Below are 18813 nucleotides of genomic sequence, written 5' to 3' on the forward strand. Positions count from 1 at the left end.
AATAACTAAGAAAAGATTTTAAAAACACTAGATCTACTTTAATAGATAACAAATCCCCTAAATCCTAAGGATTAGAGAAGGAAAAGACATAATACCAACTTTCAGTTCTCTAGTTCCGGAAAAGTAAATTAGGTGAAATGATAGGCAGCTGTCCAAATAGCTATGTGATTAAGGAGTTTTAACTCTCAAATTTCTAATTCTCTTCTGTGTATTTATATTAGTTGGATGTGCTTTTACTTGTTCAAATTTATCCTGTATTTAAGAAATTGGCAGCAATCCAAACTTAAAACCGTTGCCCAGCAGCTATTTGTGACTATACCCTTGACTGGTACTTCCAGTACCTTTCCCCACTGGAGTTCAGGGTGCTAGACAGTGACAGTTCCTCATGAAACAAGAATAGCAAAACTTCAGCAGATGAGAATTGCCAGCAGCTCTGGGACGTAAACCCAAGTTCCTGCTTTCTATTTCTTTGCTCTGTTTTTCAGAACTACATAAGAAAAAGTGGTATTAGAATATTCCTACATTTTAGACAAAACCTCTTTGAATTCTTGCTACTAGATTCTACTTGAAGAAAGAGTAAGAGGAGACAAAACACATTACACTTGTAGACTTCACTACCATAGTTGGCAGCTACTTTTTTCCTAAACTAAAAATCTGATTAGATCCAATCTAGGAACTAAGAGATCAAAAAAGATAGGACAGCTGCTTTAAAAAATCCCAGTTTTCTCAACCAAGTAGAACCCATGGGTAGATGTTAAATTATTAAAACAACCTATGAGCTTAGAAAATTGAAAGTAACTTCTTTATTAAGAAAATAAAGACATGTTGCTTAGGGTAAGGAGCAAAAATGACCAGTTATTAGGATAGTGAGTAAAAAAAGATGTCTTTATGTATCTGTATGTCTATCACAGACAAACGACTATTTCTCTTCTCTCTCAGAAAATGTATAGTTTTAATATTAAAAACAAAAATTGAGCTTTTTAAATAGAAAATCAAATCCTATCAGAAGAATTACATGAAGTCAGTCATTTTTTAAAATTTTTTTAGTTGTAGGTGGACCCGAGACCTTTATTTATTTATTTTTGTTTGGTGCTGAGGATTGCACCCAGTGCCTCACACGTGCCAGGTAAGCGCTGTTCCACTGAGCCACAACCCCAGCCTGAAGTCAGCCATTTTTTTAGATGCTGATTTAGGATCCCCACCATAATATTTGATCATCAACAAGGCCACATGTCTGCTAAGGACATCATATAAAGATGACTAAAGAGTGCCTGAGCTCACAGTCCAGGAATTATTGGAAGGAAAGAGTGACAGATTACAAGAGGAAGGAGCATGAACCCACACAAATGAGAAGTCAGGATTTCATTGTAGGAAAAGGTGAAAAGAGGATCAATGCTTCTGAAAGAGAAATAAAGGTAGCTTTCTGAGCAACAGGGGAGTGAGGGTGCTCAGTTTTGTTAGGTCTGGAAGCCATCTCTACCTGGAGCTTCCCAGCGGAAGACAGGGCACTGACAATGGGACGTCTAAAAATAAGCCATGATCACCGCAAAGAGAATGACGGCCAGCATGAACCTGCCCACGGTCACTGCTGAAGCTGTGGAATCACTCTTCTCCATCACCCTTGTCTTCATGGGCTTCCTGATACGGTCATCTGTGGAAAGGATGGTTTTTCGAGCCCCATCCCACTTTCCAGGGCCCTGTAGACGAAACTGGGCTGGAGTACAAGGTCCCAAAAGTAACTGTAATGCTAGCTTGGGGTCAGTGAAGGCCAGAGACAGTAGACTAGGCCTGACTCCCACCAAATCAGCAATCTCTTCCATGCTATCAATGTAGTCTCCCTGAATGGTATGGCGTTGGCTTTCCACGTACCTAAATCAGAGAAGACAGAAGCCATGGCCTATCAAAAAGGCGATTAACTAGTCGATCAATCAACATATGTATTGTATTGATTTTATACTGGGCACATTGTACTGATTTAAAAAAAATTGTTTTAGTTGTTGATGAACCTTTATTCATTTATTTATATGTGGTGCTGAGATTTGAACCCAGTGCCTCATACATGCTTGGCAAGTGCTGTACCACTGAGCCACAGCCTCAGCTTGTATTGATTTTAAATTAGGCTACAAACTGTAGTAAATAGTGAAAAAAGATATTTGTCACCATTCTTAGAGATCTGATAATACACCAGAAGAGATAAGATTGTTGTATCCGTAACAGAACATACAAGGGTTTTGCTAAATATTGTGGGTTTGACTGTTAAATATAAATTTTAAAAAGGGTAGTTAAAAAAGGGCTACAGGGCTGGAGATGTGGCTCAAGCAGTAGCATGCTCGCCTGGCACGCGTGTGGCCCGGGTTCGATCCTCAGCACCACATACAAACAAAGACGTTGTGTCTGCCGAAAACTAAAAAATAAATAAATATTTTTAAAAAATTCTAAAAAAAAAAGAGGGCTATCATAGGTCATTGAAGATTTGAAAGATATAGATGAGAACAAAGAAAAAGTATTAAAAATCAGGGAACACAGCCAAGTGAAGGAATAAAGCAGGAATGGGCATAAACGTCTGTGGTCGTGGCCTAAGTCAGCAGAAAACAAGAATGGACCACAGCACTCCAGACACAGAGGACTCTGACGAGAAGGAGGGAGTTCACCCCAAATCCTCAAGCATGGGATCCTCTATCTTGTGAGGCCAGGGTGGTGAGATGGGTAGGGTGTGTCCACAGATCAGGGCTTCCCAGCGAAGATGTTAATTTGGAATCCTGAAAGGATGGGAGGGTGACCTATCTCACAAGAAGAAGTGGCCCTCCCAGTGGAGCCAGATGGAGTGATGGTACCAAGTGCAGATTTGGAGAGCTAAAAAGACTTCTTAGTGAAAAAGTGGTTGACAGTAAAATATGTGGAAGAAGTGTGCTAGGAGACTTTCACTTTTTGTTTTCTAAAATGAAAAGAAAGAACAATGGAACACAAAGCAAATAAGAGGAAAGTCTTTAAGCTAACTGAGGAATCCAAAAACCAAGACAGGAAACAAGGATTAGAAAATGAATTTTTGGTAGAATTGTTGAGGTCGAATTCTGGAGGAACTGATAGGTGGTCAAGTAGTACCTTATCAAAATGGGGCTGGAATTTTGAGGAGATGAAACAGGAAAGAACCTGAGAGCTCTCCTTCCTGGAGATTATATTAACTTGGGCGTCTGCACTCGTGCATTTACTTATCTTATAATAGTAGGTCAAGTATTGGAGTTTTCATGAGGTTTCACAGCCTGTGGGGTGGTTAAGAGGATTAAATAAACCCCATGCCCATGAAATGCTGAATGTGAGCAAACTGTCAACCCTCAGGAAAGTTCAGACTATGTCCTGGGGGACTACTCACAATCAGAATGTGGTTGGACAAGCTTAAGTGAAAAGAAAGAGAGCAGGAAAGTCCAAATAAGAGAGTTTGGTGCCAGAAAAGAAGGGAAAGAAAGCCTTCAGGAAGGGAAGATGCTTAGAAGTGCCAGCTCAGGAGTGAGAGCAAGGCACCTGGTCATGGATGACCTTCAGGGGAACGATGTGGGGAGCAAGGAGGAAGTTGGGAACACAGGGGCTCGGGGAAGCAGAGGACGCAGGAACTTGGCCATAGACGTGCAGCAATGAAAGGGGAGGGAAATAGGAGAGCACCGGTAAGGATGAGAAGATGGAATGAAGTCACCTTCTCTCCTCCAAGACAGGCCAGAGCCATGCTGTATAGTCAGTGGCAGAAACCACCATTTGGGGCCTGCAACAATCGATTTCCACATAAAAACAACCTGGGATCTGAGCTCAAGTTCTGAGATCCAGACTGCCACATCATTGTGCCCACAGAAGCAAAGCAGCCAGGGGATGTCACTGCTTCACCAGATCACACTGTGACCTGCGTGTGCGTCCACCTGATGACAGCCATCGAAGCAGCCATGTCAGGTCTGTAAGTCTACTGAGAACTTGAAATCACCGTTGATTCACCACACCCCTCCTTCCTTTGCAGCTCTGTTAATACTTCAAGTAACCCTCCCCCAAATAACACACCTGATTGTTTTCTCAAGGAGCTTTTTCCTGACTTTTAAGTCCTAAACATAGCCTTTATACCGCCTTTATGCACTTCCTTGAGTTTTCTCTCCTTTCCCATCCACATTAAACTGCTAGTGCTATTTCCCCATTCTGTTGTCACCACTATCATTCCCCTCTTATCACAATATAACCAGGATTCTCAAATTAACAAGACAAAACTAAATGTAGGAGAATATTGTTCTTATTAAGAATAAGTAGAAAAAGTTACATACATCTTCTTGGGAGAATTTCTTACCTTTTTGCCATTTCCTCTTGAGTCTTAGCTATATCTGCCATCATTTCACTTTGTGAGGGCAATTTCTTTAGCCCTAAAGAGAAAAATTTTAAATTTAAGTGTAAATTACCTCAATAGAAACAATGATCCTATTAACAATTACTGTGCTATGGAGAATTCAAAGAAATATAGGATGATTTTCTATACTCAAAGAGATTACAGTTTGCTTGATCATTTGATCTTGCCATGACCAAAATATAATAAGTTGAGCATACCTCATCACAAAAACAGAAATCTTAAATGCTCCAACATTTTTTCCATTTCAACACTCTTTGAACATGGACAAAATGCCCCAAGTAGAAAATTCTGCACATGACCTCATGATAGGTCATATCAAGACACAGGCACAATTTTATTGTATAAAATTACCCTCTGGCTGTATTGTGTAAGGTGTATATGAAAACTAAGTGAATTTCCTTTTTAGACTTGGGTTTCATCTCCAAGATAGGTCATTATGTATATGCAGATATTCCAAAAATCTGAAAATATATTAAGTTCAAAATACTTCTAGTCCTAAGGAATATTCACCTGTTATCAGTACATGTAGTTTATTCTGCTTTGTCTTTGGAACATATTTACTGTACTCTGCCTTCCAACAAATACCTGCCTCCTCCCTAACATAGTCTTTGAATTGGTAAATTAAATTTAGACACAAGGAAATGACAAATGGCCTTAAAAGCAAATGAAAAGTGAGGTACAAGGTCAAAAGGCAACTCAGGTGTAGTGATGCATGCCTATAATTCCAGCACTTGGGAGGCTGAAATTGGAGGATAACGTGGATCTAAAAGTTCAATCAGCTTGAGTGATATAGTAAAACCCCAACTCAAAAAGGGAGGGGTACAGAGGAACACCTGCACAGGTATCTTAATAACAAAAGTATTTTATACAAGAGAGAATAAAGGAAGTAAACATAAACTCTAATCACGTTTTATGCTAAAATCCTATGGAAAATAACCTTCACCTTATAACCTCTTTTATTTGATAAGAGTTTGTGTGTGTCTGTGTGTGGGGGGGAGGTAAGGCCAAAGGAACTCATATACCCAATCTTGACAAATAAAATTTAAGCATTAATATAAAAACAGTTTCTGTACTATGATTTAAAACCAAGGACATGACTAGACAAAGGCAGAATCACATTTAAGTCCATATAAACAACTCTAGCTCAAACAATTAGCCTTTTGCCCAGATATATAGCCTTATGCCCAACCAGATATGTAGGCACTGTGCCATGTACAAAATTGAGCCACAATCCTAAAATGTTACTCTATAAAATTCTGGAATATAGAATTTCAGAATGGGAATGTGTCTTAGTACAATCCTTCTCTCTACAATACAATATCAAGTGGTCATCTCATTCTTCCTTAAAAAGTATCTGGCCTTGCAGCTATTATGAACACAAACACAATAAGTGTTGGCAAGGACGTGGGAGAAAAGGCACACTCATACACTGCTGGTGGACTGCAAATTGGTGCAGCCAGTATAGAAAGCAGTATGAAATTCCTTGGAAAACTTGGAATGGAACCACCATTTGACCTAGCTATCCCACTCCTCATTTTATACTCAAAGGACTTAAAAAACAGCATACTATGTGCTGGGGATGTGGCTCAAGCGGTAGCGTGCTCGCCTGGCATGCGTGTGGCCCGGGTTCGATTCTCAGCACCACATACAAACAAAGATGTTGTGTCCACCGAAAACTTAAAAAAAAAATATTAAAAATTCTCTCTTTCTCCCTCTCTCTCTCTCTCACACACACACACACTCTCTCTCTTTAAAAAAAAAAAACAGCATACTACAGGGACATAACCACATCGATGTTTACAGCAGCACAATTCACAATAGCTAAACTGTGGAGCCAACCTAGAAGACCTTCAGTGAATGAATGGATTAAAAAATGTGGTACATACACACAATGGAATATTACTCAGCAATAAAAGAGAATAAAATTATGGCATTTGCAGGTAAATGGATGCAATTGGAGAAGATAATGCTAAGTGAAGTTAGCCAATCCCAAAAACACAAATGCCAAATGTTTTCTCTGATATAAGGAGGCTGATTCATAGTGGGGTAGGGAGAGGGAGCATGGGAGGAACAGACGAACTTTAGACAGGGCAGAGGGGTGGGAGGGGAAGGTAGGGGACAGGGGATTAGCAAGGACAGTGGAATGTGATAGACATCATTATCCAAAGTACATGTATGAAGACATGAATTGCTGTGAACATACTTTATATACAGAGATATGAAATATTGTTCTATATGTGTAATAAGAATTGTGATGCATTCCGCTGTCATGTATTTTAAAAACAGAAGCAATTAAAAAGAAAAAGAAAAAAAGATCTCTGGCCTTAGAGATCTCACTACCTGCTAAGGAGATGATATAACTGACTGATGTGGTTGCTGGAACATTATTTTTTGAACTGACCCCCAAATATACTTGTATGCAACTTTTATCATTGGAACTAGTTCTTCCTTCTGGAGCCACACAACTAAGTTTTGATACTTGACAGGACTTAAAATGTGAAAAGCACCTGTCATGACTACTTTAAGTCTTCTCATTATCAGGCTGACCAGCACGGGGTCCTACTATAACAGGTGTCATGTTCTCTGCCATTCTGGTGGCCCTTTTCTGGGCACACCTGATATGCCTCTGAAACACAGAAGTCAGAAATTCAACACTCAGAGCCTACTATGTTTTTTAATGTGTTTTCTTAATTTATGGGAATTATGACTTACAAATCAACAAGGAAGCATGGGAATGTTTCCTTTGAGATTAATCACAGGTCTTTAGGATGCTCAAGAAGTACATTTGAGAGCTGATTTCCAATGACTTCTTACAGGGTACAGCCACCAGTCTGCAGTTATTAGCTGAAACTGTATGGAGGAGGAGGAGGCGGAGGTCTATTTCTTGGTGGTGAGAGGCAGTCAGTTCATGAACTATTAAATTTGATGGGCAGATAAAGATATCTACAACATTCTGTGATGAAGTTCTCCTTGAATTTATTAACTTTCAGTGTTACCTTGTTTAGACACATATTGTATCATATTTCTTATCTCCCTCCTTCAAATCATGCTCCCTTGATATGGACCAAAAAAAAAGTCTTGTTTTTTTTAATGTTAAGCTGATATTATGCACCCTCAAGATTTCATTCCTTGGTTCTAGTTTGACTCTTTGCTCTAGTAAGTAAGTCTAATTCTTATCCCATAGGTATCCCTTCAAATATTTGAAGGGAACTCTTAGATCTCCCCCAGATCTTAACTTCTTTAGCCTAAACTTCTCCAGTAACTTCATTTGTATTTCAAATGATATGTTTTCACATTCCTTAAACCATTTTCTCTCTCCTTATTCAGTGAATTCCAGGTTCACTCTATAATGTCTTTAGGTGGTAGTCTGACCATTTAGAGAACTGTCACGAGGTTCTGAGATGGTGCTAGATTGAATGAAGCCTTTTGGAACCCTCCTCACCCGCTGGCTCCTACTGAGCCTACTATCCCAAAGCTCAAAGTTGTTTTCCCTCAGGTACTCCTGGCCAAAACTCAAAGGGGGGACATGTAGGGACGTGGGGTAGTAGGGATGTGAGGATTTGAAAGTGGAATATTTTATATTCTGGATTATCTCCTACCAGGTGTTAACTTATTGTATGAATTAAGTCGCACCATTTCTATATTTGACATTCTCTGTAATGAAAGATGAAATTCTTTTACTTCACAAATACATATCAGTTGTCTAAAATTCAGATAAGTGGATTCTAATCTGAAGTACACATTGGAATCTTCTGGGGAACAATTTTGTGCCTGCCCCTCCCAGATTTACTGAATAAGTATCACCATGGATGAGATCAAAGCATGCCTAAGCTGGGAAATACCCAGGTGATTCTAAGGTATGTCCATGGTTATATTACTACTTAGATTCACTTAAAAATAAGTTTTCTGGTACTAAGTTTGTGCCAGATATTATGCAACCCTCAAGATTTTGGTCAAACATACTGCTATTTAAAAGCAAGCACAGAAACATAGTCAAACATCACCAAGTAATTAAGGAGAGAATTTTTATTGTCACTTACCTTTAAATACTTGAGTGGCCCAGCGTCCTTGGAGCTCTGCAATCGGCATAATGGCTCCTAAGGGCTGAATCAAGCCTATGATTGCAAGAGTTGGCTTTTCTAGGTTGGGAGGGAAGACCTTTTTATATAGGGATATCTTATTTTTGACCACTTCGATAGAATCTTCCAGAAAAGGAAAGGCGAAGCTGTAGCCCGTGGCAAAGATAACAGCATCAATGTCATCCTCCCTAGAGCCATCCTCAAATATGGCAGCTGTCTCTGAGAATTCCTTCACGTTTCCCTTCACCTTCACCAAGCCAGAGATTATGCGATTGGGCAGATCGTCATTTACTGTTGGATGCTGGCTCAGAGCTCTGTGAGTGGCCATGAAGATGAAGAGGAGAAATGAGAGGGACCGAGAGAGGGAAAGAAGAGGAGAGAGAAATAAACCCTGTAAGTAAATTTTTGCTTTGGTGGAGGTGGTTAAACAATAATACGTCAACGGTGTCCCCTCGGTTTACCCATGAAATTTGGAAAGTCCCACTTTACACCAGTTTTACTTTATATCAGCTTTTCAGGGCTCAAGGCTGAATGGGCTGGACCCTGCAAGTCACTGAAGGGGAAGGTATTGGAGAAGTGAAGGATAAGAGTTTTTTGGAGGAGTGCATATGTGGTTGTTCATGTGATAGTAATGCTCCGTGGTGTCACAAGGCCACAGGACAGTCGTTCCTGTCCACATATCAATCAGTCTGACAAAACTTGACTATTAATGTCCTGATCCATTTCTAATTCCAAAGAGGTAGACTTAGACTTTCATTTTCCAAACTGTGGAATAAATTACACATGTACAGCAAGTTAGAGTTCAAATTACGTTTCCATGCATTCAGTTATTTGGCAGTCACATAAACTCTATGAAGGGTAGGTGTCATTATCCAGGTTGTATAGATGAAGAAACTGAGGTCTAGAGAAGTTAAGTGACTTGACCAATGTTCTACAGCCTAGGATTTTAGAATTTCTGTAAAAATAGTTTTCTATACTCTCTTGGGATACTTTGGACCTAGAGACAGCATGGAATAAGGGTATCAAAATAAATAAGTCAGGTTTCCAGTATCTTGGGTCTGTAAAAACAAGTCTTGATTCCTGAACCTTGGGTCAGCAGGCTCCGAGACCCCTCTCCCCACGTCTTCCTGGCCTAGCCTCAGGAGTGTCATGTGTCTTACGACTACACCCGACTACACCCAAGCTGTGGAAGTCAATTTGCTTGGATTCGAACCTTCAGGAAGACGGTGTTCTGCATTCCAGCCTCATGGCTTCATCTTTCTCTCTAACCTATTGCTTTTCACTAGCGCGCCACCATCCACACAGTTGCCTAAGCCACAGAATTGTCTCCTGTCTGCTTACCAAGCCTGTGTTCTTCCTCCCTTAAAAAAGAAGTCTGCCTAGAATAGTTTTGTCTACTAACTGTCTCACCTGAACAACACAGTTGTCTTTAGGGCTCCCCCATCTCCCCTCTATACCATTTGCCTTAGAATAAGAAGGGCAAATAAACATGATTTTAGGATCCTTGATTTAGAAAAGAAAAAAAAATGTATAAAGAATATTGTTGGGTCAGGTGCAGTGACACATGCCTGGTCATTCTAAAATAGATTTATTATAGACTTATGATTACATCACTCACTTGCTTAAATGTAACACGTCATTCACTTGAATGGATTTGCTGTCTTCATTCCAAACTTTTTGGTTTTTTCCCCTGCCAGGGCTGAGGGCCGAACTCAGGGCCTCGTGCATTCTAGGCAAGCACTCTGCCACCGAGCTAAATCCTCAGCCCCCTATACTTTTTATTTAGCAGAGCATACAAAAGGTTTCATGCCTGATAGACCTAGAGATGTATTCAACTACTCTTCTAGCTTTGCCATATAGTCTAGCTATACCAGGCTATGTGCAGGTCTCGGGGCATAATGTGCCTTTTGCTATTCTAACATATTACAATTAGAATGCTACATGCTGACCCGATTTGCCTACCTTTTATTATTCAATAAAACCTCAATTTGTTTTGCAACTACAAAACATATTCATGCTTAAATAATTGAATGAAAAGTTGTTGGGGAACACTGTGTCCAGGTACCATCCCACTAATTAATTTCAAGGGGAAAACTATCTTTGTACTGGAGAAACCTGGTACATGACACTTTTTACACACAATCAAATTTAGCATCATTAATATGAAATAAACTGACATCATGTGGGTCCTGATGGGATTCTCCAAGAAGATAACATCCCTTAATGTAGTATATATGCCAAGATACAATGCAACTCAAAATTTAGAGATAGTCTACAAAAACCATGCCTTAGAAAGAAGAAAGAGGAGGAGGAAAAGGAAATAGGAAGAGGAGAGGAGGAGGAAGAAAGGAGGAAGAAGAGGAGAAGAAGAATAAAAGTCCATGTTTAAAAACAATGAATGGCCAGGCATAGTGGTGCATGTCTATAATCCCAGTGACTCTAGAGGCTGAGGCAGAAGGGCCACAAGGTAGAGGATGCCTCAGCAACTTACTGAGACCTGTCTCAAAATAAAAAACATTAAAAGAATTAGGGATGTAGCTGAATAGTAAAGCACTCCTGGGTTCAATTCCTAGTATGCAAAAAAAAAAAAAAAAGGGGGAATAGAGAATGAGTATTTCAGATTAAAAAAGACATGACAACTAATGAAATGATGTGATTCACATTTTTTAGAATAGAAAAAAAAACTTATTATAAAGAAGACTATTAGGTTGGTTGCAGTGATGTACACCTGTAATCCCTTGGGAGGCTGAGACAGGAGGATTTCAAGATCTAGGCCAGCCTCAGCAATTTAACAAGGCCCTAGGCAACTTAGTGAGACCCTATATCAAAATAAAAAATAAAAAGGGCTGGGAAAAACTCAGTGATAAAGTGACCCTGGGTTCAATACCCAGTACCAAAATTAAAAAAGAAAATATTATTGGGATATATGTAGAAATTTGAATATGCCAACATTTTAGAAAATTATTTTATCAATGTTAAATTTCCCAAATGTGATCATTGTATTATGGCATGTAGGGGAATACCCTTTTTCTTGGGTATGTTTTAATGATTTTTACTTACTTTCAGAAAAAAGATATGTCCTTAAGTATGTGTATATACTACATATTGTTTGGATCTATCTTCCATGAGGGAAGAGATAAAAAAGCAAATATATGAAACTCAATGACAGGTGAATCTAGGTAAAAGATATGACTTTTCTGTAGACATGAACATTTTCAAAAATAAAAGGCTGGAGAGAAAAATCACGTAGAGTCAGTGCACAGGAGAATTTCACATGCCCTCCTCTGTACGAGAGCCCACCCTCTGCTCCCACTGCATCTGTGCATCTCTCTGTCATGTTCTCTTGTCTGTCTTCTTATTTGTATATTAACGTAAGACCATTTCTGAAGTCTTCCATCTGTTACTCATGTTGATCTTGGACAAATGACTTAGTTTCTCTAAGTTTCGATTTTTTATGTCTGTAAAATGGATATAAAAATGGCATCAACCCATAGGGCCGTTTGGAGGATTAAATGAGATTATACACACACACACACACACACACACACACACACACACATTACTGTGCTTAACTTTAAAATGTCTTTGAAAAAGGCAAGGTATTATTTTTATTATTATGTCTTTCTCTCTGTATTTCATGCCCAACATAATGCCCCATGTTTGTTGACTGACTGAATGAGGCACTGCCCTCTACTACCTTTTTATTGTTGTTGGGCACCATATAAAAAAACTGATACCCCACAGAATAAGGAAATGGCTAATGCCAATGAGAATGAGTCACACAAACTTTAGACCAGCAGGTCTTGGTCTTCTGTGGTTGATAAGGTAAAGTGGCATTTCAGATTCTCTGGTTTCCTTAATGTCTGGGTGGAGGTAGCTGTCAGCCTCAGTGAACAGTCCTTGGGCCTTGGCCTTGACCACCCCATTCCCATCTGAGCACATACCTGTGTTTAGGCTTCAGGCCAAACATTTCATGATCAAATCTTTGATTGAGACGTTTTTCCAAATATGCATTTGTAAATGCTTGACCGCATATCTTTGATAAACGATGCTGAAGTCGAGAAAGGTGTGCCACATCAAAAGGATATCCATGGTCCGCTACGCGATTCAGGATCCACGCGCCTCTCCTGGTGCTGAGGAACACCTAAGGCGTGGGAAACATCGTTTCCTGTTGTCATTCTGGCTCACACTCGGAAGCACGCTCACTTTCTTCACCATTAAGTTCATACTCACTAGTGTGGCACCTTAGTTCTGTACAATCTTTTTAAAATTTCCTTCCCCAGCGCTGTTCTAGAACATGCCCTGCTGCTGTCCAGCACTGCACTTCTGTTCACAGCCAACGCGCCCATTCGTGTGTAAGATCCAGATCAAGTCCGCGTCCTCCATGAGAACCACACAGGAAACACTGACCTTTCAGGTTGGTAATGCTCTCTTCTTCTGAACTTCGCTAGCATTTACCACCTATGGACTCATTAAAAATCAAGGAATAGGGGCTGGGCTTGTGGCTCAGTGGCAGAGCACTTGGCCTGGCATGTGTGAGGCACTGGGTTTGATTCTCTGCATCACATACAAATAAAGTAAAGGTCCATTGACAACTAAAAAAAAAAAAAAAAAAGTCATTCAACAGACCGGGTGCGGCGGCGTACACCTTCAATCCCAGTGGCTCAGGAGGCTGAGGCAGGAGGATGGTGAGTTCAAAGGTAGCCTCAGCAACTTAGCGAGGCCCTAAGCAACTCAGCAAGACCCTGTCTCTAAATAAAATAATAAAAGCTGGGGGGCTGGGTTGTAGCTCAGTGGTATAGCAATTGCCTTGCACATATGAGGTACTGGGTTTGATCCTCAGCACCACATAAAAATAAATAAAGTAAAAAGATATTGTGTCCATCTTTAAAAAAAAAAAAAAAGCGGGGGGTGCTGGGGATGTGGCTCAGTGGTTAAGTGCCCCTGGGTTTGTGACAGTCAAGCCCAAGTGGCTCCAGTTTGTAAAACCACCATGCCAAGTAGAAAGGTCATGCCGGGCACAAGATGTTCTTTTCCTTTTGCTATAGAAATCCTTAAGAACACGGAACTACCTAATGGGGCTTTGCTTCTGTAACTGGGGTGGCCTGACTGCACTCTCCCACTTCTGTAACCTGGCTGGCTTTCATTGGCTGGATCCCCAAACATCCCTGGTGCGGTTTTCAGGCTTATAAGGAGTGCCCCTGCAATTGTCTGGGGCTGATCAGGGGAACAGCTTTATGTTCGGTCAGTTGCCACTGGTGTGCTTCAATAAAGGCTTGATTCAATTATATATGAGTGGTCTGGGTCAATTTATGAATCCTGGGACAGTGTTTTAACTGTAACAGGTTCAATCCCCAGTACCCTCACCCCCAAAAAATCATGTAATGATAAAACTGAAAACAACTGGAGATCATTTAACCCAAAACTCCAGTCTTTTTGTCTTTGACATTGTTGCATTATTATGAACTATGACTTACCATTTATATCATTTATCTGATGTGAAACTTTCTGTGCTCATAATCTGTCTCTCCAGTTGTGTCCAATGGTGTTCTCCACAGTGGGAGGGTTAGCCTGCACCTCTCTCAGTCTCCCCAGCACATCATCATTCCTTTCCTTTACTGAGACTTATGACCTGTAATTCCGTATACTAAGTCCTTTGTATTCTTTTTTCTGAGGAGCTGGGGATCAAACTCAGGCCGAATGCATGCTTAGCAAAGGCACTACCACTGAGCTACATCCTTAGCCCTTTTAAAAAAAAAATCTTATTTTACTTTGATATAGGGTCTCTCTAAGTTGTTCAGGTTGGCCTTAAATTTGCAAACCTCCTGCCTTAGCTTCCTGAGTAGCTGAAATTACAGGCATGAGACACTGACTAACCATTTTACAATGTTAACACAACAACCCCTTGAGGAAGTCAATATCATCCTCGTTTTATGGGTGAGGGACATCAGGAAGATGAAAAATTTGCCGAAGATCATATAGCTATTAACAGGCAAACTGACGTTTCAATGCACATCTGACCAATTCTAAATCCTGTTAAGAGATGTTCTATTGATTATTGAATAGGGGAAAATAAAGATTGCTAGTAGAACTACAGGAGATTGTTCAGTACTTCTTTGTTCTTTCCTGGCTAAATGTACATGTTCAGAACGGATTAAGGCTGATATTCAGTTACCTGGCAGAGGTATCAGGACATTTTCAACTTTACACAACCCCGGAAGAAGTTTCTGGTAAATAAGTTTTTACGGTAAATAAGTATATTGTTTCATAGTCTTTATCTAAGCTCTCATGTAAAAAGACGCCTGTCTACAAAGTGTGATTCTTTACTTCACACATATATCCTCACAGAGAGGAACCTTCAGCACTATCAGAGTTAGGTGCTTTTACCTGTCACAGTGGAAGTACCTGCATGGTCTTGGGATCCACATGATTTAGGGTGAAGCTTACAGCCTTGATTAAAAGTTTCCCTATCGATGAGATAGTTACAACACATCCATCCCAAGACCACTGTGATGATTTTTATAGAAAAGCGTGGCATACCATAAACACTGAATAAATGCTTAATGGCTGTCATATTTATTTTAGCTTTTCCATCAATGCCTCACGCATACTAGGCAAGCACTCTACCACTTATTTTAAGCAAACAATATATTCATAAATCTGGCTTATAAGAAAAACATAAGAAAAATGGTTAAGTCAATATAATCGTGTATGAAATCAACCTGACGAGAAAGGGATGCTTTCACAAAATCATCATACCACAAGGGTCATACCAAAATTTCCTTATGCACTGAGATTAATAGATCCATTTGCAAATTTTGACTCCCAAATTTTCATACCAAAATTTCCTTATGCACTGAGATTAATAGATCCACTTGCAAATTTTGACTCCCAAATTTTCATACCAAAATTTCCTTATGCACCGAGATTAATAGATCCACTTGCAAATTTTGACTCCCAAATTTTCTCTTAAATACATTTTAATACGTAAAGCAAAAAACTAGAACTCAGCAATTAAATTTCTTCAGTTTTCATTAGTGCTGTGAGGGTTGCCCCCCTATGCAGATGTGATTTTGCTGTTTTCCCAGGGCTTTCTCACACACATGGCTGCCTTATCTCCACACCCTGAATATTTTGTTCCTGGGAAATTTTAATTCCACAATGCAGGTTAGATCAGCTCTCTTAGAAATGACCACTCGACAAGCCAAGATATGAAAGAAGACTTTTGCATGGATCCCCACTACCTACAAGGTACATCCTTCAACCACGTGTTTTTCACTCTTTCTTGTTTATATAATTACTTCCTAATAAGTGTTTGTGGAATTAATTCATGAAATAACATATGAGATCACTTATATATTGATAGATGAAAATAGTACTGAGAAGTTATTGGAAACATGTTGCTGGACAAGGGTCATTTAACAAAATTGTGTCATTAAGCCTGTGGGTTTTTTAAAAATATTTTTTAGTTGTAGATGGACATAATACCTTTATTTTATTTGTTTATTTGTATGTGGTGCCTCATGCATGCTAGGCAAGTGCTCTACCACTGAGCACATCCCCATAGTATTAGAGAAGCGTAGCATAATTAAAGTTACTGAAGAACAACCAGGAATTTACCTATTGCTAATAAAGTTATGATTCAATGAAGACAAAAAAATGTAATAATGACATGCCTTTTTCTAGGATTTTACAGTGAAGACAGTTTCTTCAAAGCTCAAAATCTATGATACAGAAACCAAAACAAACAAAACAAAAAACCAAGGAGATAGAACTTGATTTGGAGTGACTCTCCTTCTGTGCTACCTAACTGCAGGCAACAGCTGGCACAAGCTGTCACATAAGCTACTACACAGACACTCTTTATGCTGATGTCGACATTGTTTTTGGAAAGATTTAGATTGTTTCTTTTTTTCCCATTTGGGGGGCAAAAAGGAAATTCACCCACCATCCTGTTAATGAAAAGTTTTCAATGACCACAGTGTGCTTTCCACATGGGTATATGAACACATTTCTTCTGGCCAATGGACGATTCACACTGTCAGTGTTGCAGAATCACAACCTCTTCCAGCAAATACTTGGCTTCGTCAAAGCCAGGGAAAGGCTAACTGGGATTGTGAGTGCAACCTGAAGCCGTGAACTTATTCCTTAGTATGAAGCCAAGTGAGTAATGGAACCCCAACTCTAACCACGCCTCTCCAGTAGCATCCATCATAATGCCAACAGAGGCATGAAACCAAGCCCTATATTTGCCACCGGCACTAGTGGGCAAAGTGCAGCCGACCACACGCTGTGGGTCTATCTCCTGGGTGAGGCTGCAGATAGAACGGCTCAAACCTGCTTGGCTGTGTGGCTGATCTCTACAGCCAGATCCCCTCCGGAATTCCCAATGCCAATTATGATGACTCTTTTTCCAGCAAATGCCTCGGGGCTTTTATAGTCTCGACTGTGGAAATACTGTCCTTTGAACTTCTCAATTCCTGCAAGAGAACGGAAAACAATTATTGGATGATAGTTTATAAGTTGGAGATCATTTGTAAAATCTTTCTTTTGTAGAATTTAAAGTCGAAGCACATATTCTCCACATATTCTCCCTTTATTCAGCTATTTTGTCTTCTTGAATACTTTGGCTTATTTTTTTCTTCCATAGCCTTGGAATAGTAATTTGTGATTCCTGTATCATAAGTAGTTTGTATTTTGGATTTGTAGACCCACAAATTCAAACTGCTGCCATTATCTTTTGTCTTTCATTCCCTTAGTTACATACTCCCACTTCAATTAGAGTATATATGTTTTTGTATACTCTAGGAGATACATAAAGTACATTTTCTAAAAAAAAAGTTCAGGCCCCAAACTGAAACTAAATTATTCAAGCTTTCATTTAAGCATTAGAAACTCAATATTTGTTTGTTTCCTCAATTACTGAGAAATTCCATATCTGAACCAATACTGAGTAAGAGCTCCACGGTCTTCTTTTTTGATCCTAAGGAGAGATGGTGGAATGAGATGGACATCATTACCCTAGGTACATGTGTGACTGCACATGGTGTGATGCTACATCATATGCAACCAGAGAAATGAAAAGTTGTGCTGTACAATGAATCAAAATGCATTCTTCTGTCATATATACCTAATTAAAATAAATTAATTAATTAAAAATAAAAAAGAAAACCAAAGTCATTATGAAACTAAATACAATCATGTGCCACTTGAAAGAAATATATACATTCTGAAAATGTTACTGTAATTTTGGTCTCATCATTGTGAAAAAATCACAGAGTACTCACACAGCCCATATTGTATGGGCCAGTCCCTCAGTATAGCCTCTTGATGCCATCAAGACCCACAATAAACAGGAGGCCTGTGAAGCTATCGCTGGTGACATGGCAGACAGTTGTACAGTAAACTTTCCTAGAAGTAGTAGGAGCACACACTAAGAGAAATGTGTAGCTCAGTAATACATAAACCATGACACAGTTGTTTGTCAGTATCACGTACCACACACGCAATTGTATGGGCTGTGACCTTGCACAATGGACCGCACACAGGGCTTTGTGCATCAGTGTCACCACGGTGTGGTATTGGTTAGGATACTACTCAGCAATAGAAGATTTTCAGTGCCTTATCATCTTATGGGATCATCATTCTATATGTACTCCAACCTTGCCTGAAATGTCATTATGTGGTGGCATGATTGTTCACAGACCTCTAAACTCTAAAATCACCATTAACTCTAGTCCCCAAATGGCGATGATACAGGTTATTCCACCCTCAAGGGAACATGCCTAATGAGGGTCTTACTCCACCCCAAGGTAAAAATCACTCAGACCACAACCCTTCTATTTCTCAGGGTCACAGGCCTGGCTCAAGGGTCACCTCCTTCCTGGAAGGTCACTCACCTGGAAAGCTTTCCAGGGGCAAGTGAGCGTTAGTGTGATGGCCAGTGCAAACCATGACTCCATCAAAGACATCAACCTCCTTTTTTCCTTCACACTCGGTGACCACCTCCCATTGTCCTGAAGTAGAGAAATCAGGCCGCTTCTTCACACTGCACACAGTGGTCTGAAAGAAAAGTGACATACACCTGGCACTTAACCACAGCCTGTACAGTGGATGTCAGCCCTGACATGGCTTTTCCTGCAAAATGTTACACCACGGGCTGATACCACAGTGCCATCTCATCATTAGGGTGCTTGCAGGAATATCTGAGTTTCATACTCCACAAAGAACAGCCTTGTTTGGGGCCGTGGTCTGAGTGAGAAACCATAAGGCAGACAAAGTAAGCAGAGTTGACAGACCAATGTACTCTCCTCTGCTTCCAGAAAAGTAGAAATTGGTAGGACTCTTAGTCTCTACCTT

General features: G+C 39.9%; 1 protein-coding gene across 13 annotated transcripts in view; it reads right to left on the minus strand.

Moving 5' to 3' along the window:
* The window catches only part of FMO5 (flavin containing dimethylaniline monoxygenase 5), a 58943-nt gene that overhangs the window by 21511 nt on the left and 18619 nt on the right, over window positions 1–18813 (minus strand). For 7 of the 13 annotated variants that reach the window (XR_014023891.1, XR_014023892.1, XM_081308821.1 and 4 more), the window contains exons 4-8: window positions 18354–18516; window positions 16792–16934; window positions 12399–12598; window positions 8416–8768; window positions 4319–4391 (exon numbers count right to left, since the gene is read on the minus strand). Coding sequence is in view for 11 of the 13 variants with exons in the window: in XM_081308821.1 (XP_081164947.1) it covers window positions 4319–4391; window positions 8416–8768; window positions 12399–12598; window positions 16792–16934; window positions 18354–18516 (932 nt within the window). In the remaining 2 variants the exon portion in view is untranslated. Of the gene's footprint in view, window positions 1–593; window positions 1898–4318; window positions 4392–8415; window positions 8769–12398; window positions 12599–16791; window positions 16935–18353; window positions 18517–18813 lie in introns of those variants that run through there. The other 6 variants (XM_081308816.1, XM_081308818.1, XM_081308817.1 and 3 more) reach the window with 4 other exon arrangements.

This window comes from Spermophilus citellus, assembly GCF_964194105.1.
Source record: "Spermophilus citellus genome assembly, chromosome: 9".
NCBI lineage: Eukaryota > Metazoa > Chordata > Mammalia > Rodentia > Sciuridae > Spermophilus > Spermophilus citellus.